A 27,314-nucleotide genomic window follows, 5' to 3' on the forward strand; every position below is an offset into this window, starting at 1 on the left:
TTTCATCACGAAAATAATTTCGGCTGGCACGTACGAGATAATGACCGGCAATAAGTTGTGGGTCGATTACGATGCTCGTGCTCCGTGAATATTAAAAACTGGTGCTAAGGGAAACTTCAAAGAGCAAATAAATTTACAAGTCAAGCCGCATCATTTTTTCGATAATTCCAACTCAAACAGTATAATCTGTGACGTGGATGGTTGTTGAGTTATGTAATGTAGGTCATCCTGTAACATAAAATGTATCAACTGACTTATCGATCGCATTCTGAATGGAATGCGAACCTCAAAAAACGACATGAAAATGAAGAAAATTCTATGCTTACCGAAATACGATGAAAGTCAGCCATGGCCACATTGACGTAATGCGTAAATTTGGAAAAAGAATAAAAAACCCGTGAGCCTGCACGGATGCTACATTATGTACCAAAAGTTGTTTGCCTTGTCGGTAACAGCTGCTTCGCAGACGACCGATCCCTTTCGACTGATTAAACAAATACACAGTGCTGGCGACAGAAGTGCGACGAGGAAAAAAAATAATTAACGACAGTTGTTGTATTCCAAGTTTGGAACAAAACAAACAGAAAAAAGAAAACAAACTTTGGAAATTAACATAGAACATACAAACAATCCATTGTCTTATAGGTTGGAGGAGGACGTGACCAACTCGAACCATTGGCGAAGGGCGTCGCTCAAGACGACTGGTAAAGTTTGAATATCGCGAAGAATAACATAAAAGGGAAAAGGAAAACTGTCCAGATATGGCTTAATACCCAGAAGTTTGCCATTGGATGAGTCAAAGATGGGCACGCGAATGTCGAGAATGGAATCCTTACCCTCCGGATTGTCGAGAATGACAAATACCATGAACAAACCGGCCTGTTTGGCGCGACGGATGGCTTGATGAACGCATTCGGATCCTTCACTAAACAAGCCGCGCCCGTCCGATACAATCAGCAAAAGCTGGGCGGTCGATGACAACTGCGCCGATGACGTTGAACGCGCATGGCTCATTAACGCGTTCACGAAGTCTACCAGCTCCGAGATTTTCGTCTTCTTTTGCTCAAAAGTGAACTGTTGCAATATCCTGTTAACAAAGGCAAACGGTCAATATATCCAACATGTTTTTCAGCGACTATTACAAAAAAAAATAAGGTTAATTACTTTGGTCCACTCGTGTCATTGAAAGTTTCATGAAGTGGGTGCAGCAGCTGAACGCTTTCACCAAAGGATACGACTCCAAGTTGGCCGGCCTCCAATAAAGAGAGCGCTTTGCTGATTAGCGCCACCGATTCAAACGCCAATTCTTTGGAACGATTATCAGCCATACTAATAAACGAAACATAATCGCAGTTAGGACATTTCCTGTTCAACAGTAACAAATAAGAAAAATAATTGAAAAAAAAAAAAAATGAAACCTCGAAGAATCGTCGACAGCCAAAACAATCTGATAATTCCTCTGAGCGGGTTTAGTGCGACGTAACCAGATACGATCTTTTCGAAACTGACTAGCAATATAGGGGATCACTTTTCGCATGTTCAGACGTTTTCCGGTTCGATAGTCACCCTACACCCACGATAGTCAAAACCATAAACACGGCGATAAATACATTTAGAACAGCTTTTTCATCAGACTTAAACGGTACCTTCAATCTGGAAGCCTGTGACGGTTCCAGAATCAGCCGAAGCTGTTCGCACAAATCTTGAGCCAGACCCGATGTAACCATTTCTAGTTTTCGCCATGTATCCTGGCCCTCTGAATCATCGATCTAATAAAAACAAATAAATTTATATAATAAAAGAAATCCAAGACGGTATATGCTTAAATAATGTATAGAAGGGCATTACGTGTGTTGTTGACCATGTAGCCAGCCGTTGTTCTAGATCACACCTGAGTTCTTCCACGGTTTCCATGGATACGACCGATTCGGGGAGTGCCATTAATTCCGGCTGAGTCATGAAACTGGACTCTGGCCCCCGCTGAGCAGTCAATGTCGGAACAATTTCACCTTCGACTTGCGATACGAAAGAATGAAAAACATACATAAATCACCACCGAAACAATGAAAATCAAAGAGTCGAGATGTGTCTTACTTTCTACGAGGTTTTCTTCCATATCTTCTTCCATGCCTTGCGCTTCGCCACGTCTTCGGCCTTTTTTCTTAGAATCGGATACTTTTTCTGCTTCCCGCTGGTCGACGGAACTTTGATCTTCATCGACATCTTCATCCTTCATGGCGATATCTTCTTCCGCTTCATCTTGCTTATCTTTCAAGTCTTCTTCTTCCTTTTGTTGCAAAACAGACAGCTGTTCTTTGGCTTGCTCCTCAGTTGCAGCGTCTTTGGCGAGAGCGTCATACAGTTGGTCGACTTTCTTGACATGTTCGAAGAGGTTGTCTTCGTTAACAGCGTCTTCATCTTGCTCGGGACCTTCGTCTTCGTCTTGTTGCGACTTTTTCTCGGTCGTGTGAACCTTTAAATTTCAAACGCGATAAAGATTAAATACCTCCTTCTTCTAATAGTGACATCAGCTAAATTACCTGAAGGACTCGCTCTTTGCGTTGATCTGCTAGAGCTCTGTTGGGATCCGACTGTCCAGGCTTCCTCGGTTTGCCTTTTCCCTTTTCCTCCTCTTTCTCATCCTTGGCCGTTTTTCGATTTACTTTCGACTGTTCCTGACCTTCGTGGCCTTTGTTTTGGCGCGACTCGGCCATTCCGATACCCTCAACATCTTCGTTGTCAGCCTCTTGATTCTGGCCGCCATCTTCTTCGGGCTTATTTTCGGCCGTGTCTTTGCGGGCCGTTTTGTCTTGAGACCCTTTGACGGACTCTTCAGTGGCAGGCTGCGCTTCAGTTTCGGACGGCTGATCCATGGAAGGAACAGCCTGATCGGGAGCATCTGCCTTTTGAGGATCATCCCCCTCCGCCGATTCTTCCATCTCTTTTTCTTTACTCTCTTCTCCACCGTCTTCCTCTTCATCACCATCCTTAGGTTTTTGGTCGTTCTCTTTGGATTCGGCAGTGTCTTCGCCTGCGTCTTCTTCAGCACCGTCAGGAATGGGTTGTTCCTCTTTCTTAGCATCTTCTTCTTCTTCTCCATCCTTTTCTTCCAATTCTGGCTCGTGTTTCATGGCGTCAATGTCGAATGGATTTTCTTCCGTATCTAGTTCTTCTTCATCCTTATCTTTAGGATTGCCTCCGTCAAGATTGAGATCATCGGGCACGTCGAGGGGTTCCGGTTCCGGCGGAGGTTCATGCGATGTGTGATACGGGTCGACCTGATCATCATTGACGTTTTCATCGTCTTCATCGTCCATATTTTTAGGTTTATCCTTTTTCTTCTCCGGTCCTTTGTCGTTCTCGCCATCTTCCTGCTCCTCGTCATCCCCCTGTTTGGCAGTCATTTCCGATTCCGTTTTTTGGCCGTCTCCCTCACCTTCCTCTTGATCCTGATCGGAATCGTCATCGTCTTCTTCGTCGCTACCCCACACTTTCTCTTCCAATTGATCAGCATCCTCACCCGTATCGCCCATTTCCTTATCCATTTTGTCTTCGTCCTCGTCATCCTCTTTGCCGCTATCCTCGTCGCCGTCGGCATCCTCCTTCTTCTCGCGATCCTGCAGCTCGGCGTCAAAGTCTTCGCTCATCTCGATACCGTTCTCTTCTTCTTTAGGTCCATTTTTATCGTCTTTCTCATCGCTCTCTTCTTCCTGGCCCTGCTGACGGGCAGTATCCAGCTGGTCTTCGTCTTGGATTTGATCCGAAACGTCTTTCGCTCCTTCGCCATCACCCAGGCCGCCAGACTCGTTGTCCTCGAATTTCGTTCCCGAACCGCCTTCTTTGGAATCGTCCAGCTCGGACGGCAAACAGAAACCTTTTTCCAGCAGTTGGTTGAACACGTTCAGGAGGACCGACAACAGTTTGGATGAAGCGCGCAGAGTCGCCAGCTGCGAGCTCAAGTAATATTCGACGACAAAGACGTACTGATCGAAAACGGGAGCGCATTGCGACAAGAGGCGGGCATGATAGCTATCGTCTTTGACCATTTCAACGAGCCGTGACATCTCGGCCATCGTTCCATCCAGCCTCAACATTTTGGACAAGTCTGTTTCCATTTCCGATACTAATTTGGATGTCAAATGATCTACTTCGAAATCGTCGTCTTCGGCTTCGTCTTCTTCAGCTTTGGGTTCGCCCGTCTCGTTGTATTTCTTGAAAATTTCTTGAATTCCATGAAGGACGGATTGGCAGAGTTTGTCGACATCCGCTGCTTCCACTCTGGATTCCATACTTTGTCTGGAGATTTTCTGCGATTGAAAGCCTTGAACGGCGGCGTTGAACCTGCGCCTGAGATGTTCCAGGGAAGATCCAAAATTCTGCGGACCTGCAACCGAAACCATCTGTTCCAGTAGGCTCTGCGATTCGTCGATCGTTTTGAAGCCACGGACAATGCAATGCCACTGATCGCTACTGAAAAGCCACGAAGAGGTGGATGCGATCCGGTAGAGATGAAAGTGTTTCTCCAGATCTTGGCGCACTTCCACCAACTTGCTGGCCAGTTGAGCCCGTAAAGATGATAGATATGTTGCGACCTCCTTCGTCACCGGTTTGGTGGTACCATCTTCGAGACGAAGCTGAACGACGTCGAAAACTCCAGACGGACAAGCTCTCATCAACGATTCAAATTCTTCCAGGACGGCTAGGGCATCCACTACGAGTTGCCACAGATGATCCAGGTCGTTCACGACCGCCAAACATTCCGGAACAGGCTCAGGGGAAGAACGGAAGCCGTTCAGTTGGGCCGTCAGCATCCGCAAGTGGACCAGTTTGTCCAACGTTTCGGAACATTTTGTCCATTGGTCTTGTACAACGCTCATAAATTGAGCGGCGAATCCTTTCAGGCGTTCCACCGTGGCCGGGCCAAGTTCAGAGGATGGCTTCTCCAGCAATTTGGCCGAAATGGCCAAACGCGCCAGACAACGGGTGTAGTAATGCGGTCCTTTATTCCAGGCGTTTCGAATGACGGAATGAGTTGCGCGTTCCGGCAAGTGTTCCAAGCTGGCCTCCACGTCGAGGATGGGTAAGACAATCTCGAGAGATGACAACGCCTTGTCTTGACTCCAGAGAAACGTTCCTTTGCGATAAGAAATGCCCATCTGCTGGAGACTGCGGAACAGTTGATACAACGATTTCCTCTTCCGCATGCTGATGGATTTAGCTTCGTTTTTCTGTCGCTCCTTGTCTGCTCCGCTGCTGATGACCTTCAATCGCTGCAACTGATTGACGGAGCTGATGACCGTTCCCACCAAATCGTCGACAGCCTGGATTCGTCGCTGGAAAGGCGATTTGCGTAGAGTCTTTCCACACAGATTCAGACTCTTGGCGTAAAGGCTGGGCAGCCGAGAAAGAACAGAATGTTCGGCCAGCGGAACAGCATCAAAAGCGGCCATAGACTGGGCGTTGCCAATAAAAGGCTCAACAGTGATGGGTACAAGCGATGAAACAGTTTCCGTTTCCAATTCAACGCCCGGCTCGCTCAACACGATCTTGGCCGGCTGTTCCAGTATGTCATGCCACTCTTTCATGTGCCTGTGCAACGTCGCGTGCGCTTTGTGGACGGCCTCTTTCAGCGCGTAGTAATTAATATCGTTCCAGCGCATAATTTTGATGAAATCTTTGACTTTTTTATCGATGGGCTGTCGTAGCGAAGTTTTCCGTTTGATTACCAGTGGCAGGAATTGGCCGTAAAAGAGGACGGCGTGCCACAACAGACGCAAAAGGGGTTCGTGCCGGCCGGATAGAGCGACGTGACAAGCAAACGCTCGAAGCATCCGCAACCGCATTTCATACTGACCCAGCGTTGCGCTTTCCATGAATTGACGCAACGTCGATTGGATGGGAGTCAATTCCGCCATGCCCGTCTCGTCATTCAGCAACGACGTGATGGTCGAATAGAGATGAAACCAATACTTTGAAGCCGTACCTGCTGCCCGCTTTTCAACGTTGTCGAGGCACAACTTCCAGCCGTCCAACTCGAGAGTCCGCCAGCGCAATATGAGACGTGACAGGGCGTGAATATCATCACTGATGGAGACGCCCCGATGGGCATTGGCTTCCCATTCATGACACTTGGTCAGCAGCATTTCCAGGCCCGTCACTAGTTTCATGATTGGACTGTCGACGGCGAACGAAAGGATTCTATCGATCAACTTGGCCACATCCATCAGGGTGGCGTGGCCGGGCCACTGACTCAGTAGGTCAACGATCCTCACTCGTAAATGTTCCAGCACAGGTCGACACTGGACGGCTTCATCGATGCGTGAATCGTAGTAAAAATCTAATTTGTCGCTAGAAAGACCTTCCGCCTGTCCGTTCCTCAGCACATGTTCCAAAAAGATCACATGGGCTCCTAAACGCAAGCGAAATAAGAAAATGTTTATCATCATTATGGACACTTGAAAGAATCCGGCTCACATTGGTGCACGTTCAAATGTTTAACAAGAACAACCCACGAACCCCAATGGCATCTTTTTGCCGGCTTTTAATCCCGATGCTTAAACAACTAAACTAGCCAAACTTTGGATGCCTAGCATCTCGCTGGGGAACGTACGTTCTATTTACACTTTAGTCTAAATGGTTAAGAGGAAGCTTGAAAGAGGGCACGGGGTGGCATCACACGTACTTGGACACATATAAAGCCTGAAAGTTTTACTCTTACCGATTAACCGACGATCGAATTGTGTACTCAAACAGGGCTCAAGAGTTGCGGTAATGCGACCGAGTAGCGGGTAACGCATCGAAAAGCCTCCGGCGGACGAAGGTAATGTGGCCGACTCATCCGACGCGCTGATGAAGACGGAACGTGCCCAGCGGAGTAACAAGGACACGTGTCGCTCACAGATGAATTGCTGGTCTTGCGGAGTGAGCTCGAAATCGCGCAAATCGTCCTGTTCCGATTCGTCTGTTTCCATGGCTACCGGCCCGCTTTCTTCCTTGAATTCGGAATCGTACGACGGGAAAAACTGTTCCAGCGCCCGTTTTTCTGCCTCCGCATCGCTTACTTCTCCCTCGTGATGTATCGTCCGGCTCTTGTAAAGGCTTTCTTTTTCCAATTCGCGTTGCTTCCGGCGATCTTCCGATGCAGACCACGACGACACCAACGCGTCCAGAATGGCAGTCTGTGTTTTCCACGCGTGCGGGTTGATCCGCTGGGCGTGGAACGTGTATCGTTCAATGTCCTTCAAGGCGGAGAAGAGAAGCGTCTTCTTGTTTCGATTTCGATCCGTTGGATACTCGAAGACGGCGTCAAAGAGCCGGCCTACTTCGGTCGAAGTGCAAAGCTGCGCCAGAGCCACGACACCAGCAGGTTGTTCGGCGGCAAGCCGAGACGGGCGATCAAACAGGTCGGCAATAGAATCGCTCCAATCTGGATTGTCGTCACCAAAGTCTGTTCTCCAGGCGACGGCCTTGACGTTTCGCACCAACAACTCGGCGCCATGGATCATTTGCGCGATGCCGGACAAGACGGGAACGATTATGTCCGGATACTCAACGTATTTGTTTTTGAGCGATTGGTAAAAGCTGCGCTGGGCAGCCAACCACAATTCCGCTTGAGAAACGATCATGCCGGACTGGTCGCGGCCGCTTTGAAATTCACGCAGTTTGTCGTGAAGGGCCATCACCGACTTGGGCGAGGCTACGGAGTTGACGTAGTGGCGAATGTCTTTGACAAGTTGCTGGAACAACGATAACTCGGGACGCCAAGTGGGTTTACGCGTCCGCTCTTGGTCCAGTTTTACGTCCAGCCGTTCTTTAAGACCGGCAAGGTGGCGGACGTGTGGGTGTTGAGTATCGATCATTAAATCACCGCCAACGACCAGTTGATGGTGCAATCTGTGAACTCGTAAAAATGCATGCACTTTGTCCGCTTCCCGGCGTCTGAGCTCGGCCTTGAGTTTGCGCTTTTCCACCGGATCCACTTCGTCGCCAGCGGACAAAAGCAGACAACGAGCCAGGCCTTGCAAGAGCCAAAGCGATCCCACGTCACACGGGTTTTCAACGTAATCCCTGGCCCGTTTGGTTGTTTCGATGACTTGCGAATGGACTCCCAGGCGATTCCAGGAATCCAGGCCGGTCGAGTCCGCCACGCGCAGAGCGTGACATACGCCTTGGATCAGGTGTTGAATGGATTGGACGGCCAAACGATGATCATTGAGCATCGGATCGAAATCGGGCCTTTGCAGCTTGTCCGCGTTGATCCACAGCACTTCCTTGAGCATCTTTAATCGCGCCCGTTTCTCTTCCGACTGGCCGAGAGGAACTTGGCCATCTCCTTCAATCACATTGGCGGCGATGGCAGAAAAAAGGGGCGAAACGGCCTGATATTGTTCGCGACGGCTCCACGACATTCTCGTCACAATTTCCCAATGAGCCAGATGCGACTCGATCCACGGAAGAGGGCCAGCCTGGAATAAAGCTGCGCTTCCGGTTCCTCCAGCTGACACCAATCCACAGAGGGTGTCGCTGGGCTGGCGATAATGTCCCAACATCGCGACGTGATCCACCAGTGACAGAACGTGCAATTGAGGAGCGTCATCTGCTTTCACCGCTTCCAACGAGGTGCGATTCAATTCACGTTCCAGTTGCGTCAACTTGTCAATATCGCCTTCGCAAATGACACGGCCAACGCTGCGCACTAACTGCGAACCTTGCGCGGACACGACGACGGCTGGCAGACAACAACTTGCCAGAATGGATGCAATTAGACGTGCTCTCTGTGAATGAGCTTCGTCCACAAACGGTTCGACGCGCTGTTCCAGCCAACGGCGCAACCGGCGCGACAATACAACAGCTTGACTGCGGTCCACTTCGATTGGCATGTCCAACGAAGCCACGGGGAAACGTTGAAGCAAAGCCGAAATGACCGGCACCGTCCGTTTCAACAGCCACGACCAGTACTGAGCTATTCGGGATAGAGTTGTTTCCAGCTCATCGCTATCCACGGAGAGTGCCTCAACATCCAGCATGTGTCGTCTCATTTCGAGGGCTTCCATTAAATCTGCCCAGTCTTTGTTGGTTAGTTGAACTTCTGCGGCAGAGAACAGTCGCTGAACGACTTCATCCAGTCGACTTAAGAACCGCGGAATGGACACTAAAAGTTTATCCGGCGCAGCTTCTTCGGCCAGCGTTCCAGCCTCGATGGCACGGCTGAGTGCGGCTAACGTACGTCCTGGCGGATGAGCAATCTCCGCCCTGGATGCGTTCCAGGCTGCCCAAAACAAAGCCAAAGAGACTCGATTGTTGAGAAGAGCCTGGCCGTCTTCTACATTCACGTCCGCGTTGAAATGATGCCGACAGATGTTGCCAAACCACCGAGGATCCCACGGAAGCTCGGAGGAGTTCGTTAGCTGTGTGCGGAGTATTTCTGCCAGGCGGATGCTGAGTGTTTCAGAAGACGTCGTTTTCCCGATACAATCTTTCCTCCAGTCGACGTCTTTTCCGCTGGCCGTCAAATATAGAAACAAGACGGCGTCTTGACGGGCATCCGTATCGGCAAGTTGCTGCACCAATAGGGAGGCTTGCCTAATACGAGCCAAAACGGAAGAAAGTTGAATTTGTCGTGTCGATAGGGCGCTAGGAGCCGGATGGCGGTCGGTTTGGGCTTCGCCCGTAAAAGCGCTCTGCAGGAGGGTGGCCAGCACGAGACGGCCGGCCTCCTTGTCTTGCGGCGATCGAATATTCCTGAGGTACACTTCGGCACACGAGTCATCGAGGCAGGAAAGCGGATTGGCTGTGGTGAACATTTGCAATCGCTGGGCAGTTAAAGTGGCCGCTTGAACCAATTCCGTCAGCGTAGGACGTTCTCCGATCGGAAGCAAATCCCGGCAGAGCCACTGGTGGAAGTGAAGGAGAATCTGTTGCAGCAAAGGATTCGTCAATCCGGCCGCGCAAAGGACCGAGGCCAGGTCATTTTCCGAAAATTCTTGCTCTTCCGAGCCGGGCAAGTAGAGTTCTATTCCGCGGTTTCGCATAGCACGGGATATTTCACCGTGTCGTGGATCCATGGCCAGGAAGAGGCGGAATTCTGGATGAGGTTTGACTATGGGAATGTTGCCATCAATGACACCTCTTTCGCTCAGGGCCAAATGTCCGCCAGGTTCCAGCAATCCATTGAGTCGATCCAGCACCGAAGAACTGCATAAATTGACGTTATCCACCAGGAGCCAATGTCCGTGACGTAGCGCTTTGACCAGCATGCTGTCTACCCATTCAAAACATCCTCCACTGCTGCTGACGCCGACACCTCGGACGGCTTGCTGGACAACCTTGTCCAGCTTTGTTTTTATCTGTGCCGCACTGGCGGAGAGTTCAGGGTTGTCATCCAAGAGTTGCAGTACTTTTTCCAGCAACTGTGCACGCCGTTCCACATGCTGGGCTTCATCCACGGTGGTGCGGACAACTTCTTGGCCAGCAATCGATAATTTGTTGTAAGACTCCCACGATTCGAGTAGTGAAACAACAGCCGGATTATTCACAGACTGTGCGAGGCGATGGCGGACAGCTTGACGGACGAGTCCATCCACTTGGGCAGCCAACTCTTCCAGAGTGCGATTGACATCTCCCTAGAAAATAGATGGGAAGAACAGAATTTCATTAGAAACGGCTGGCAAACATTCTCATCAAAACATTAAAATTTAAAATCCCGCACTTCTTAGTTACAACGACCGTTTCTCAATCAATAAAACAAGGTCAAAACTAAACAAAACAAAAAAATACCCAGCGCCAAAAATAAAAAGAAACGCGAGACCGTAGATGTCGAGAGGTGATATGCAATCAAGAATTGATGGACGAAAGGACATCGATTCTCGTCCAACACATCAGACAGAGGAAAAGTTTGGTCTCTCTTTCCCCCATAAAGCAAAAACCCATCGAAAGGAGAATCACTGGTGCGTACAATCGCAGATAACGACCTCTATCTCGACGAAAGAAACAACAACAACAACCAAAAGAGAAAAAAAAAGGCCAACGAAGGAGAAAGACAAACAAGCACACGGGCATCATCATCGTTTTAATACCCCGCCCCCCCCAAAAAAAATAGCCACAATGAATAACTAATAAAAGGAGAAAGGAAAAGGGCAGAGTAAAACAAAAACAAGAAGCAAGAAGCTTTCTGCAGGCGGATCAAGTAAGTTGGGATGGGTAACACAAGCTAATCTATATTAACGAGTGTGCACCAGCTGAAGAGATTCGGCCGGCTTCCTTTCAGTCTACTCTCGTCAACTGTACCACTACATACAAGGGGATTATCATTTGATTAGCACGCCCAACATCTCCAGCTAGATTAGACAGCGAAATAATATTGTTTAACAGCACGCAAAAAAAAAAGGGGGGAGCAAAGAGAAAACGCAAAATAATGGAAACAAGAAAGATAAAAAAAAGAATTCGGTAGTCTTTTTTTGCTCCAAAAACATATGGGATAAAGAGGATAGCCTTAAATCACGCAACAGGGGGAAGTGAAGGGTAAAGAAATCTGGCGCTCCGGATAGATCCAACCGCCATCCTTCAGAGAATCAGTCGAAAGATATTTTCCTCTTTTGTCTGCGCATAAGGCGAGTCTGGCGAAATAAGCTGGGTATTTGTCGCAACTCTTCAATCTGATGGCTGGACGTGGGCGGAGCCATGCCATCGCTGTGACGTTGGCCATGTCGGATAGTATGACTAGGATTGATCCAGCTACGAGCTGCCTACTTAAGAAGACACACAGACAAGAACTGCGACAAAAAAAAAAAAGAAGAACGTAGCACAACGTTGGATGATGGAAGGTAAGACTACTAACATAAAAAAAAATAAAAAATAAAATGATGTTCATCATCTTCGTTATCATCACCGTGGCAACGTAAAGGTTCTTTTGTAAGCTCCGCAGTAACCCCCGGGAGAAGGGGGATACGATAAAAAGCCAACCCCGGGTAACCGGAATCTAAAAGCTTTCAGTCTTTTTCTCTGCACGGCGACACAAGGCTATGGGATGAGACAACAATCCGCATCTTATCCGGCAGATGGGTGGAGAGTGAGTAGTGCGACAGTTCCCTAACAAAAACCTATAAAGTTATAACCCAATCCCATTATTTTGGGACCGGAAGGAAGGAAGAAAAAGAAGAATTTCAATGAAACACAAAAAAGTCTGTGGGTTGGGACGCGTTAAAAAAAAAAAAAGTTGAGGGGATCCTGAAACGTGTTTCGAATAGATTTGCATTTTACCGCCAACTTCGCAGTCCAACACAGGAGCGGGCCAATGCACTCAATAAAATACACTCTTTTTTATTTAATACATTTGGCAGTCGACGTGCGCGTGAAGGAGAACGAAAAGAAGGAGGCGAACATGTGAAATCGATTAGCTAACTTCCACCAAAAATAAAAAAATAAGCCATTGAAATGGATGAAATAGACCAATGGGGAAAATAAGAGCCCGCGGAGATGTGTAAGAAGAAAGTGGAGAGCAATAGCGGTAGACGAATGTATAGTACGTGAAGTGCAAAGAAGAACGGCTTCAACGAGCTCGAAAAATGGGCAACAATATCTCGGCAACGCGAAAAGATACAAAACGAACACACACACACACATAGAGAAAGAACGAGAAAGGGGAATAACAAAGAAAATGATCTACGATGGCAGACGAGACATCGCGATCCTTATAGCGCTGCCTAGTCGCAACTACTTTGAGCTACATCAACAACAAAAAAGGGAAAAAAAAATTTCCAAAAGAGTGCGCCCGTAACATTGTCAAATTGGAGAGCGATAAATAAAAATAAAGACAGACAGCCAGGGCGTAGTGCGAGAATGGCGAAAGCAATAGTTGCTAGAGACTAGAGCGAACAATCGCGAGAGTATTCAAAATTGCAAAGGAATACATCAACACTGCTTGGCTTCACATTTAAGATGGGCAGAAACCTCTCCACCCTTTTAAGGAGGAGACGCAAGCACAAATAAAGCGCACATAAATCCCTGTGCGGATCCTTCCGGCAGCGACGGCCGCTTTCTATTGTGTTCATGTCATTAACAGCCAAATGCGAATTTTTTATTTGATTTTTTTTTTTTTTCTTCAACATTTCATCGTAGAGGCTCTCAGTTTTCTCTCTTGCGCGTCGCAATGTGCCGCACATTGGACGGGTGAAAATAAAAGACGGAAAAGAGAGGCGAAGATCGGAGCGCGCGCGCCGAGATGCGATGGATGGATGAGTTTCGTCCATGAGGCACATGCGCCTGCAACTTCTACCAGATTCTTCTTTCTAAAACTCTGTGTGTGTATGTGTTGCGTGTACGTGTAATGTTTAGTATGTTGTGTGTTGTCGACAAACGACCCCCATCCACGATACGGCCCTCGATCCAGCCGCTCGACAAACTCCGCATCCACGCGCTTCACTGTTTGCTTAAACTTGTGTGTTTGTGCGTCTTTTTTTTTTAAATTCACAGTCGGATTGCCAGCACACCACCATCCGTGCATCAACTCTTGCATAATTAAAAGACGAATTGGATAAACGAGCAATGGGTGTAGACGACGAGCGGCATTCAATTTGTTGAGTCGGAAAGGTTTAAAAAAGAAAAAGAGGCCCACGCTGGATATAAATTTTATTGCGACGGAAAGTGTCAGTGGAGTATTCGAATAGTGAAGGCATGAAATATTACCCGCCGCTCAACCGCCGTTCGCACGCGACATTTTACGTGACTAATTCGACCCATCCATCACGGGATTCTTCTCTTTAATTACTCGTTCGTTTCTGATTTAGTGTTTTACATCTAATTTCCCCCCCCCTCTCCTTTGTCGTTCACATAAGCGTAAACAAAGCTCTTGGCACCTGATCCTCAAATTTCTCACACAAGAGATCCTGGGCCTTTTCCTCACGCGCCTGCTCATTAAAGCATAAAACACGGGGGTGGAAACGTTACAAGAAATTAAGGAGCGACGATAACGTAGATGGAAAAAAATCAAATCTAACGCAAAAGAGCGAACGATTGAATTAATTTAAAAACTCAAAAAGAAAAAAAAAACAAAATGATTATCGGGGCCAATTTGCGATTTGGTGGGAGTGGCGGAACAACCAACGGAACGAGAACTTTCAACTGTCCGGCAAGCAGTTCAACCGAAGCCAGCCTACTCTATCTCATTGCCGTTCTAGGCGTTGTGACCAACGTGGCCGTTATGTTGCTCATTCTTGGACGGGCGACGCTTAGAAGGTTATTGTTATTCAATTTGTTTTATTGAAAAATTTTGTTAACAAATGTTTAAGGATTGTTCAGCCATCCAGCCCCTCAATTAAATTAAAAGTAAAAAAACAAACAAGACGATGTATAAAAAGAACGGGGGAACACATGAAAAACGGCTGAAAGAAGAATGAAATTAGATTGGTCTGGAAAACCCGTTTTCTCAGTCGATGCTTTCTTCGAGAAATAAAGAAAAAAAACACCGAGATACTGGTTCTTTATTGACTTATTAATGAGGTTTTCCCAGTCTCGGTCACTGCAGAAGGACGAAATAAGTGGCTACCCTTTAGGACCCGAAATTCCAGCGATAGCGTCTAGCATTAAATTCTCGTTGGCGTGGCAACTAGCACCAGCGCGCATCCAAATGCTTCCGAACTGCCTTACACAACAATCGTCTTTGTTGGTATTCACGTATCGCTGCGGATAACGTCTAGCAAGAAACAGAACTGTGCCCCCACCAAGTTGGGACATTGTCATACAGTTCCTTTCAGTCTCTGTCCGTTTAGGCCACAAAAAGAAACCCTAAGGTTATAGAATGCATTCGATCGATAGATGCGAAAGAAGAACCTGTCTGTTAGTTGTAGAGACAAAACAATTGGAAAGATAACACGAAAAAAAAAAATAAAAATAAATGAAAGTGATCGATAGTGTCACTAGTAAACCCGGCAACAGCCGTCATCCACTATGACTGGTTGACCACTTATAACAGCGTGTCTCACCGCCCGATGACAAAATTGTGCTCCGGAAAATAAAATACTTGTCTAGCAATAAAACCTCGCGTTCCTTCGGAACTGTCGCAATTCCAACCGGAATACTTTGTTAGCTACACGTGCCCACCCCGAAAAAAACAAACAAAAATTGGGGAACATTCAATCAACGTAAAAAAGGAGCAATGCGGTAGAAGGACATACTTGAACAAAATAATTTGCACATGGTTATGAAAATCCAAAGGATCTTTCGCGTACCTACGACTCCCGTTTGTAACTCACGGGGATTACGCATGCCAAGACGCGAGACGGTCGCGACTTTAATAGGCCGTGTGCCCAAATAGCGCGCACTTTCCGAAAAGGCTCAATGTCAACGCGTTCTTTTCTGGTCGTATCATTTTTTATTCGCGACTTAACGTGTCTATTTCGCTCGTAAATCCACACAAAAGCCACAAGGCACACGCGGAGCTCCCACCGGAAAACCTCCAACATACAAGTTCCTCATTCCATATGCAGGGCCCCCCCCACAAGAAAAGTTGGGCAAATCCTTCTCTTTTTTTTGTAGCTACTTAAATACATTATAGGATAACAGTTGAATTAAGTATTAACTTCTTGAATAACGCAGACCGTTTCAGGATGGCGGAAGACGAAAAGAGGAAAAATGTGGGTGAATAAAGAATTAAAAAAAAAAAAAGAAAAATCAATCCAATCGCTAGACTACAATAGCGTGGGCAACACAATAGCAACAACACAAAGTGTAGCGGCGTATGGACGTCCAGGTTGTCAATAATCATCGTAAAAGAGGGTAGCAAAAAGTGCTGAAAAGAAACAGGCCGCGCACACTTCTATTGGAAACACGACCCGTAGTCTCTTGAAAAAAGTTACTTGTCGGCAGTAATCACGCGGGATTCCCTCACACCACCGGTGCGCAACAATACAAAACGACGCACAAAAAAGAAATGGCTGGTTAGCGAGCAAAATGCAATTCATCTTTGCGCCTGTCTGCCTATCCTTTTGTTCCCCATTCGCGACTTTTTTCAATCCAATCATCTACGCAAATCAAAGGAAAAAGGCTTAACTCAAATAGTGTGTACATAGCCTGAAAAGAAGTTGTGTGTAACGCAATATGTTTTCGTTTCTTGTCATGCGGGACAGATGGTCGCAGGGCTTGATCTTGCACCAAGCGGCAGTCGATTGTACGAGGGCGACAATGCTATTACCATTGGCTCTGAGCCACCATTTCTGCCGGCCGGTTGCACAGTGTTCCATCTTTGAAACCGTTTTTTTGTTGCTCGCCACCGTATCTGCCGTCAACCTCTTGACCACCGTTCTTAACGACACACCGCTCATGCCCGATGACGATGGTATCGACATCGACTGGCTCGTCAACTCGCCCGACACGTCCCACTGGCTCCAGGACGACGACGAAGACCAAGAAAACCCCACCAAGGTAAGACCTCTTAACATCTTCTGTACACACGTTTTCAGCCTCCCCTTTTCTTTTATTCTTTTAATCCGATTGGTTGGGTAGTATATAGTCGTAGCCTATAAATAACTTTTCTTCCGTCTCTGTTTCCTTGTAACTGCCGATTTCTTTCCCTTCTTCTTCTTCTATGAGAGTGGCTTGAAAGGCCTTCGCCATTCGGTCCATCAGAGTCGATCGCCCTTGATGGCTCCATAGGGTCGTTGATTACCCCCCTCCCACGTCCGACTGGAAAGCAGCAAATGCCTTGAGAAAACATTGGCCGTGTCAAAAAAAAGAAGAAGAAAGAACGCAGAGTCTTGTGTTCACAGCCGCCCGAATAACAACGGGATCGATAGACAATGGCAACTCCCAAACTCTTGCTAGAGCTATAGCAAAAAACCAATGCCAACGGCAAATAAATAAAAGGCTTCCATTTCTTCTTATCTCTACTCGCTTTTTCTATTTCTCGTTCGCTTCTGACTTTTGTTTCTCTTGTTTTTGCGCCTCTTTTGATTTCCTTTATCCGCGCCGTCGATAGATGAAGACACGACAACAACTGCGAATGTTTACGTTTCGAAAAAGCGTGGAACCGAAGGCGCCAGACTGGAACTTGTGCGCCCTCATTGATGGATCAATCTTTTTCTTTTCTTTCTCAAGTGCACAACATCGTCTCTTATGTTAAATGTCTCGAGGCAGGGGGCAATCAAAAAGATCTTAGGGCCATAATTACCGCCAGTGATAACCTTAACTGTTTCTTTTGGATTTGATTGACTCGATTGCACAGCATCCGGCGGCAGCGGCGGATGGAGGTTTCAGCGCCAACGTAGGCGCCCGCCTACTGGACGCTCCGCATTGCGTCCTTTTTGGCATCACCATGATCTGGTTCGCGGCCATTACCGTTAATCTAGGTCCGACCTTCATCACGGGCGCGCTGGCCAACCACGTCGAAACGACGCCCCTTCATCCGGCCTGTCCACTCATTCAGACGCCCTACAGGCACTACATCGTCAATTTGCTGTGGGTGATCGTCAACTCGCTCTGTCTCATCCTCACTGTCACGCATCTCTACCGACTCCATCGCGACCTCATCCGATCACGCAAACAGGCCGTCCGCGTCACCGGGTATCGTCCCAGCCTTACTTGCATTTTTTCCATTATTTCCACATTATTATTATTATTATGACAAGGGCGTAGCGTTTCTTTGACAACGGTCCAGAAAGAATTTTTTTTTTTTTTAAATGGGAAAAGGAAAAAAAAATGTAAATGACTTTCTGGGAAAGAGCGGATTTGATATCATTCAAATGAGTTGTCGCATCTCTAATAGTCTCCGCATGGTCAATCGATTTCTTTGACAGCACAAACTGCCATCTCTTGAACTACATTCTTAACTCTCTTTCGACGTAATCGTTGCGAATCGTCAACAACTTTTTTTCTTCGTGTTTTCCTACGTTTTTCGTGTTTTTCCAGCGAACTTGGCGCAATGTCAACTGCCCTTTTCGTGCTCTAACATTTTTCCATTTTTTTTTGTTTCTTTTACAATACGGCCCAAAAAAACAAAACGGGAAAAAAAAAAAATGTCTTGCTGGATACAATGGTGGCGATGAAACAACAACAATCGACAGAGTTGTGGCGACTATTGCCGGTCCAGCAGTGGCAGGAAATACGGACGACAACAGCAACTTTCACAAACTGCTGAGACGACTCGAGTGCGAGGGCTTACAACGCATCCGCATGTTCACAACCATCTGCATTGTTTACGCTCTCTTTTGGGGCCCGCTTTTTCTAGTGGTGGCCTTTGGGAGTCGGGCAAGTGAAGAGGGACGCGGACTCGCCTCGGTTGGCCCACCCAAAGACCCCGCATCTCACCAGGTCACGCTCTACATTTGTTTCGCTCACGCTTTCATCAATCCGACAGTCTTCCTACTCCTACACTCGGGCCTCAGAGAAGCTGCCTGCGCTGTTTTGTCCTGCTGCTTTGGACGCGATTGCCGAAGTGGCCACCATTCTCCCGACCCTTCATCAGGCCACTACGGCGATGGTAGGGCAGGATCGTTTGACCATCGGAGTCATCACCTGCAGCCGCAAAGACGACCTCCGGCGACGCTAACAGGGCTCGTTGATTACGATCGAATTATCAATTTCAACGGAGGGCCAAGTTTCCTATCACCGGTACACACATTCTCGCCCACGCTGGCCGCACCGTCTTCTTCAGCAGTGGCGGATTCTCGGCCAATGTGAGTCGTCGTGAGTGAACTTTACTTATTTACATACCCGACGATTTCGGTTAAAGAAATAAAAAGAAAATAAATAAGGAAAAGTTAAAAAAAAAAAAAAAGAGGAAAAAGGATTTAGAAATGCTGAGCGAGAGCAACGAACGATCGATACAGTCGAGACCACCACCAAAGCCGCCGCAGGACTCCGGGTTTTTTGCCGTCTTGAATTTATATGTATAAAAAATAATAATAATAAAAAATATTTTAAAAAATGCCTAAATAGAGGGGGGGAAGAGCGCTCGGGCTTCACCCCATTGCGGCAAAGACGAGAACCGTGTCGCCCGTCAAGACGTTTGACGTAAAAAAGCTATTCTATATACCAAAGTTTGAGTCATCGAACTTGAAAACGGGCAAATTCAATTCTTGAAAAATTGCTCAAACATATATTTACACACTCATGCATGCACGCACACAAGACGCTGACGTCTATATTGTTTGTATGCTTTGGCCATTTATCGTGCCCAACGGTGAAAGCGGGTGAAAGTCAATACTTGGAATGAGGCCTCTCCCAGCTGAGGTTTGTAACTCAACCGTAGAACCCGCCACAGAAAAGGGAAAACTCGACAACAAGTTTTGAACTTATTGCGGATGTAAATTTGATTTTTAAATAAGCGGAAAAAAGGTGGATGAACGCCTCGATTCTTGATCAATTCATGTTAGGTAGTCCAGAATATACAACAATGCGAATCCTTTCTCCTCTTTTTCTGCTTGTTTTCCTAATTTCTTGTGTTAAGAATAGCGAATTCTACCTGTATTTACGTATGTTGTGTGTAGGGAAACTGTCATTTGACAGTCAAGATGAGCGACCAAGAGCCGGATACAAAAAAAACGACCCAAACCATCTTCGTTTTACCGAACAAAGAACAACAACAACAACAAAAAAAGAAAAAGCGTGCTGCTGGAATTGCACTCATCTAGAGGCCGGCCCAAGTGTGTTCCTTTATACTTTCTTCTTTCGACATTTCTTTTCCTTCATCGTATTTCAAGATCTGTTTGCAATGTAAGCCAAACGGGGAGAAAACGGAGGGAAACTCGGTCTAAAAAAAGCGCAATGACGGCCTGGCGGACCATTTTTTTCCCCAAGGCGCGAGCAAAGATCATGGCATGTTTGTCTTTATTTAGTGATACATAGATATCGGTCGGAGCCAAGAGCAGTGCTAAGGGCCAAAAGCAAATCATCCAGAAAGCCTTTCCAATTTGTAAAAAAAAAAAAATGGGGGTACGAAGAAGATTCAATTCCTGCGCAACACAGTAGCTCTCTCTCTCTCTCTCTTTTTTGCTATCTCTATCTCTCTATGTAGCTGCCTTCTAGCCCTCACAATTTTGTATAACGGCTGCGCACTCATCCAACAGTAACCAACAAAGAAAGGAAAGGAACCATTTTGATTCAGAGAAAATGCAATCTTACTTGTTCAAAGCCTCCTAGAAGTTCAGTTGTATCCATCGCTGAGTTGGTATTCAGGACGTCGAGGGGATGGCCGGTCAGCTGGGCTACCAAACGCACCAGGCTCGTTTTCCCACTGGCCCTCGGGCCAACCTAGTTGAATATTTCATTGAAACTGTTACTTCAGCTGTCAAGATCAATATAATTTCAGTTTAACTTAAGCAAAATAAAAACAGAAAAAAAAAAATGTAGCGTAGGCCATGGCAGCAAATGAACCCTTCCATTTTGTCAATACATAAAGCATGATTAGAAATGTGCTTATTCTGGCTTCTTCTATGTAATTTGAACAGCCAAACCTGTTGAGAGCAATGTGTGGGGTATAACTTTTAATTACTTTCTCTGTTGATGATTCCCAAAACTTGTAAAACTCAAAACTAATACATTTAATGCTCCAACATATCGAGTTCTACTTCTCCCTTCTATTACTACATAGCAATAACGATTACATGTCTTGGCACTTACCATGATCGTCATCCAGTTGAGAGCGATGCAATGCATCAATGACTCGAGGGGTCTCAAGTTTCTTTGAAGAATCAACAGTTCTTGGCCACCGATTAAGTCACCGCTGTGGCCCCCTCGAGTTAAAACGGCGCTTCCAACTTGGATCCAACTTTCTGTGAGGTACACGTGAAGGTCATGACCGCGCGGGATTGGAAATTCATTTCCAAAAATGCGTTCGTATGTCTGCAGCATCGTTTCACGATCTTGAAGACTTCGCATCCGGTCGGCATAGATCAAACCAACAAATTGGCCTGGATTGGTCGATTGGCTTGCCTGAATCGCTTCGCACCAGCGGAAAACATCGCGCAAATTGAATTCCCACGGACCACCTCGTAAACCCCATTGGCCCGATTGAGTCACCTCTTTGACAAGTTGTTCGTTGAAATCGACCATTTTAACGATGACGGCCGGATCGATTTGCGGATAAACAGCGCGAGCAATAAATTGCAGATCTTCTTCCGATAGTGGATCGACGTAAACTTGGGTGAATCGATTGAGAAACGATCTGGGAAGGCCTTTACGAGCTCCCCCTTGTTTTAGCGGATTTTGGCAAGCAAACAATTTAGTCATCTGCGGTCGGACGTGAAAGCTACGACCCAACTCCGGAATGTAAAGTTCCCCACGATGATCAAGAACTGCATTCAAGCCTTCGAGTACGGATTGTGATGCCAAATTGAGTTCGTCTAGTACAATCCATTGACCTTCTTTAAGGGCGCGCAATAGCGGCCCGTCTCTCCATTCAAATCTGCCGCCCGTTTCAGACCCTTCAACCGGCAAGTCGGCTCCAAAGAGATCAGATACATCCGTTTGTTCAGACAAGTTGATACGAACAAGATCGTGTCCAGTGGCCTCAGCCAAGGCGGCCACCAAGCTGGTCTTTCCAACTCCAGGACTACCTTCAAGCAGGAGTGGTTTCTTTAATTGCAAAGCTCTTAGAAGACGGATTAGGTTTGCAGATGTGCTGGGCGCTTGAAATGTGAACGAGCTTTGGCTCGGTGATTTACATCCCATTTCGATGAAAAAAGGATCGATGCCAAACAGTCCTTGATGAAGTTTGACGATGGATCCCGAAACAGAACGACCCATCAAAGCTGCGATGTTCACTTGGCTGCTAAAAGGTGCTGCAAGACGTCGGATGGCTTCTTCCACGACGGCACGGTTGCCCAACGAGTCCAGGAACACCAGACAAGCTCCATGAACAAAAGCGGAGGCCGGATCAAGTTGCGTCACAGCGTTAATAAATTGGACCAAGGATAAAATGTCGCGAATGCTGACAGTGGACTTCCTTCCAGTCTCCGACTTGGAGAACCATTCAACAAAATCGACAATGCAAATGGCGATGCTTATTTTATTGCCGTCTGGTGTCGTAATCCATTTCCGCTTGAGATTGTGATCGGCAATGTCGATTATGTCTTGTCGGTCTCTTGACATTGGGCACCAAATTTCTGTCAAGCGATTGCGAAGAGCAGGGGACAGCTCCTTCTTGCCGTAGTCTCCACCGGGGTTCATTGTGGCCAAAAATCGGAATCGATCTGCAGCTTTGATCACTTCAGGCTCTCCAGATCCGGCCTTCTCCGATAATAAAAGGCTTCGCTCCGGTTCCAAAACCGAATTAAGTCGCTCCAACACGCTATCATCGGCCAACGATATTTCATCAGCAAGGAAGTAATGGCCTCCGAGCAGCGATAATACAAGCGGGCCATCTACCCACTCAAATAGGCGGTCAACGACTCCGCTTTCCGATTGTTGGTCTCGGAGGTTTCTCACAGGTCTCAAACCTCCGAGAAAATCGGATCCTTCGCTGTACTGATGGTAATTGATGGTCATTAGTTGACAGCTCTTTTGTGCAGCAAGGTATTGACACACGCTCGTTTTGCCGCATCCGGTGTCACCCACCAAAAGGACAGGTTCGACAAACCGGAGCGATTGCGCAACCAAGACAGCTAAGCGCCTTAACGCGTACGTCCAAACTAGGTGATCAAATCCTTCCAGGCACTGGAGCGATTCCAAGATGGGCCGAGTAACCGGTGAAGTTTTGTCTGACAACGTGAAGAGATGTTGTGGATCCACTGTCCTTTTAAAATGTTTTCCCAAGACTTCGCGGATGACGAGAGCTTCTTCTTCTTTGCGTACACGTCCGGCCAGCACCAAATAACCTTCGTCGGCTAAATGTTGATCCCAATCATAAAACGTTGCCGAACGGTCTGCGGTTGCCAAACGGTAGCGTTCTGCCCATCTGAAGAGGTCACGTAACGTCATGAAGCCTTGTTTTCCAGCAAAGGCTGCGCTACCTCTACGTCGGAGTTGCAACTCCACCATGACGGCTACGCAGCGCTTGCAATATGAAGGGGGCATGTCACATCTTCGGTGCAAAATGGTCTCCAATTCTTGCGAAGGGATATCGTTAAAATGTAGCTCGACGAAACGATTACGGAAAGCGCGGGAGAGAAGCTTGCGGCCACCATAATTCCCGCCGGGAGGATTCTGGGTCGCAAACAATAGGAAACGTGGATGGGCTTTAATTGTTTCCTGCGTTTCGGCAATAAACAGTTCACGATTGTCGTCGAGTAAACGGTTGAGGGCTTCGAGCACTTCGCTGGGGGCAAGGTTCAACTCATCCAGAATTAGCCAATAACCTTGACGCATGGCATCTACCAGAACGCCCTCGCGGAAAATCAATTTCCCCGTTGTGGGATCAGCCGTGTAGGATCCCACGTATTCTTGTAAGTCGGTGTGTTCGTGATTGTTGACGCGAACACATTTATTGCCAGTTAGTTGAGCCAAGTATCCAATTAAAGAGGTTTTGCCGACTGAGGTTTCGCCCTGCAAGAGCACCGGCAAACGGCCGAGCGAAACAACTCGTACCAAATCTTTAAGGTTGCATTTGACAGAATCCGTTATAATGTAGTTCTTGGGCTCATTGGGATCCAGGTCGCCTTTTGGTATCCAATAGCCTTCGACTTGGATTGATTCTGATTGGCCATTCCACAAAGCTTTGGGCTGAATAAGGGCCTGGCCCATAACCGATTTCAAGTTCTTATTGCCGACAACGTACCGGACAACTAGTTTTTCAACGATTGGATGAGACGATCGATCCAGCTGCGTCAGAAAGCTCAAACAAAAGGCTTCGTAAAGAGAACGGGCCACACTTCCGCAAGGATTAGAAGCGGCCACAACCAAAGCACGGCATAGCGTACGAAGGCTGAAATGCGGCTGGCGACCAGTTCCATCTGCAAGACTACGTAACGCCTCCCCACGGATTTCCGTATAAAAGCGCACGATCCCTTCGATCTGCCAAAACGACATTTAATTAAATTGTGGTAGAGTTATTACAATGAATTTAACCAGATGTTTACCTGAACGGCTGTCAGGTTCAATTCCCTTAAGTAGTCACCGATCAGTGTTGCCAGGTCATGTGGGCTAGTGATCTCATCAACGATGAACTCGGTAAAGCGAGAGCGGAGCCCAGTGGGCAATTGCTTTTTACCGACGTCCGTGGCCGGGTTCATGGCAGCAAATAAACGAAAGTCTGGATGGCGCTTGACAGGTTCGCGATCACCTCGTTCCAGCAAGAACAGTGACCCTTCATGGCTTTCTAGCAAGCCTGATAGGCACTCTAGTGTCTCAGCCGTAGCCAAATTGATTTCATCCAATAAAACCCAATCGCCTGTGGCGTTAATAAGTCATTAGCATACCATTACTTACGGTAATTTAATAATTGGGTTACCTTGTTTTAGTGCTTTCACCAAACTTCCCTCGACAAACGAGAAAGCCAGAGCGCTATCGGCATGTCGAATTTGTAATCGAAGCTGTTGCAACTGAAAACCGAGCTGTTCCCACGCAGGTAGTAATTCTGGAGTACAACGCTTAATCGCTGATTGCTGGCTGTGAGTCATTAATCGGAGCAAATCGCTCCATCGTCGATTGGCAAAACAGGTTGCAATGTGCGACAAGAATTTGGCATTCTGCTGTAAGTTAAACGTCTCTTGAAAAAGCCTTTCGAATTCATGGCGAATCGGCGAAATTTTCCATTTTAAATCGACTGGTTTGTAGCCTCCGAGAAGATCAGCACTATCGCTCTGTTGGTTCAAGTTAATGACCAGTAGCTTGTGGCCAAGCAGTTGGGCAAGATATTGCACGGAAGAAGTTTTGCCTGTACCCGTTTCTCCTACCAACAGGACCGACTCCAACTGGCGGACGCAGGCTGATAACCGCTCTAAAAGTACGGATGAATTTCTTGTCCACGAAAAAGTTGATTTGACAACTGTGTCATGTGTCTTGAAACGTTTAAGAGATACTCGCCCGATACCAACTGTATCGTCAGACATGTTGAAGACTGGCTTATATGAGTGGCAATAGAACTCTGCTTTAGCTTTAATCATATTTAGCTTGGCACCGATATCTTCTGCCAACTGGAGGCGTCGCTCTCCATTAGCAACACTCGCGACAAAGCAGTCAAGAGCATCTTGGAAGATTGACAGCTGTGAAGTGATTGAAGTTAGCGAAGTATTGTCCTGTTGGAATTCTGCCGCAATACGGTTGCACCATTTGAAGAAGTCACGCGGAGATAGAGAGCGGTCATTGACAGTTAGGCGCGTGTTAGCCTGATTTTCACTGAGCAAATAGTACGCGTCCAGCAGTTTTTCGGTGAGAGGGCTCAGCGATGGGAAACGCGAGTCTATGACAGTTTGGAGCTCACTGCGCGACAGCGGCTCAACGACAAGACGTCTCCACACCTTCTTGAGCATCGTGGCAGCGTTAACGGCATGCCCGTCAAACTGCCCGTGAGTCCGCTGAGTTGCAAATAGTTGAAAACCGGGAGCCGCTCGAATAACGTCGCCATGACCTGGAACGTTAAGTGTTGATGATTCCACGACAGGAAGCAGCATGGACACGACATCCATTGGCGCGTAGTCAATATCTTCCAAAAGTAGCCAGCGGCCCTCACGCACAGCCTAAAAAACATTGAAATTAGTTAACAGGTAACGAAATTAATTGGCATGAATATCTACCTGAGTGAGTACGCCAGCAGTCCAGACGAATTCGCCAGGTATGTCAGTTGAATGGTATGTACCTAGAAGTACTTTGGCATCTGTTTGATCACCTAGCTGAACTTTCAATAGCCCCTGATTATGGACAGTCCGACCAGTGAGAGCAGCCACGTGTTCAACTAATGTCGTTTTCCCTACATTAGGTTAAATGGAATCGGTAATTAAAGAATGAAATCGTTATCGACAATGTCCAAACTTACCACATCCAACCGGGCCAGTTATAAGGACTGGTAAATTGGAAGTGATTGCAAGGGCCAAGTTCTGTAGGTGGCTGCGTGTCGAAGTCACAGGGACGACCGTCTCCCCTTTACGTTGGTCCTATTTGTTGAACAAAATGTTAAGTTCCAGCATATACCAAGCAATAAAATGGAATTACCTGTGAAAAACAGGGTAGCAGAACACCTTCAACGTCAACGATCGTTTTTGACAGAATGCTTTTACTAATTTCACTCGTAATTCTCTGCAAATGATAATTTAAAATATAGCGTCAACTATAAATAATAGAAAACCTATATTATATTATACATCATCTTTCACAGAATGTCTTGAATCTTCTTGCAAATTTTTTTCTTTGATAAAATACTTCAAGCTGAATATTCTGTTTTGCTCTCCAGAGACACTTTGCATGACAAGCTTGAGCTTTTCCAATTCAGGTAAATTGTTCAATTTGGCCACCGTCTGACATACCAGCCACCTGATCTCAGGATCAGAACAATTTGCAAATTTCTTGATAAAACAAGACCAATCCCACATTTCTTTAAAATGCTCTGGAGCTGCTTGGAGTAGGTTAAAGCTGGCCAAACAAAGCTCTAGCTCTGACACTCCACATGTTTCTTCTTTTTTAGGTTTCTTCTGTGGTGGTTCTAACCCAGATTTATACTGGAATGGTGAAGGATTGTTACTGAAGTATTGCATAATGAATCTATTAAAAAAGAATGTTGAGATTAATTCGTTTCGAAAACAGATAAAAATAAATACTCACTGTAAAACCCCCTTATTTCTGATGATAAGTTTCCCAAATAAAGCACAAATCAGATCGTGCTTCAGTTCAGGTGATATCTGAATGCATGATGCTCGTTGTACTAGTTCAATAAGAATGGGGGAAAATATGCGAACAATGTCATAAAAAAACCCAGTCTTATCAAATAGAAGCAGATGAGCCACATCCTCCAAACATTTTTCTGCCACGAACGGGCTCCACTTTTTCATACCCAAATAACTGTTTAATTTAGCTATTTCAGAACTGGTTGATCCGAGATCGACCAATTGCCGCAACGCTACTGATACAGAAAATTTTGTTAGTTTTTCCATATCAGTGCAATTTGCGGACTCATCTGTAATAACCCCCATTTCAAAACGTCCCAAAAAAGACGGTAAAGAAAACTGTACAATTTGTGCAAAATATGGTAATTCTTTGGAAATAAGTAAGTGCGACTTTGACTTGCCAGATCAAAACTCAAGACTGAAATTTGCGGCAATTCTTTCGAGCACGTGCTTTTAAGATTTCGGCTGCTCGTCAATGCTAAATATTTCACTGCTGAAGGGAAGGCCCTACGTGTACTAATATACTAATCGTATTCATATTAAATAACTGTTTACCTTTTGTAAATGCTT

At 46.5% G+C, this 27,314-nt stretch overlaps 2 protein-coding genes across 3 annotated transcripts; one reads left to right on the forward strand and one right to left on the reverse strand.

Moving 5' to 3' along the window:
- Positions 1 to 537: 537 nt before the first annotated feature.
- On the reverse strand, positions 538 to 27,222 carry LOC116930235 (midasin). The gene is made up of 17 exons (XM_032937627.2): positions 26,683 to 27,222; positions 26,226 to 26,622; positions 26,077 to 26,160; positions 25,901 to 26,018; positions 25,662 to 25,834; positions 24,377 to 25,604; positions 24,006 to 24,316; positions 20,611 to 23,940; positions 20,113 to 20,241; positions 6,719 to 10,622; positions 2,541 to 6,409; positions 2,095 to 2,473; positions 1,849 to 2,015; positions 1,647 to 1,769; positions 1,419 to 1,567; positions 1,165 to 1,329; positions 538 to 1,087 (listed from the first exon to the last, which is right to left on the reverse strand). Exons 1-17 carry the CDS (start codon positions 27,048 to 27,050, stop codon positions 640 to 642), a joined length of 15,342 nt encoding a protein of 5,113 aa, XP_032793518.2. The 5' UTR covers positions 27,051 to 27,222; the 3' UTR covers positions 538 to 639.
- On the forward strand, positions 13,140 to 20,547 carry LOC116930242. 2 transcript variants are annotated; one of them, XM_032937644.2, is made up of 5 exons: positions 13,140 to 14,232; positions 16,122 to 16,416; positions 17,216 to 17,553; positions 18,054 to 18,675; positions 19,479 to 20,547. In XM_032937644.2, exons 1-4 carry the CDS (start codon positions 14,051 to 14,053, stop codon positions 18,667 to 18,669), a joined length of 1,431 nt encoding a protein of 476 aa, XP_032793535.2. In that variant the 5' UTR covers positions 13,140 to 14,050; the 3' UTR covers positions 18,670 to 18,675; positions 19,479 to 20,547. The 2 variants fall into 2 exon arrangements, with proteins under 2 accessions (XP_032793535.2, XP_032793534.2); XM_032937643.2 differs by having other exon boundaries at positions 18,054 to 18,665.
- Positions 27,223 to 27,314: the final 92 nt, after the last annotated feature.

This window comes from Daphnia magna, linkage group LG9 (genome assembly GCF_020631705.1).
Source record: "Daphnia magna isolate NIES linkage group LG9, ASM2063170v1.1, whole genome shotgun sequence".
NCBI lineage: Eukaryota > Metazoa > Arthropoda > Branchiopoda > Diplostraca > Daphniidae > Daphnia > Daphnia magna.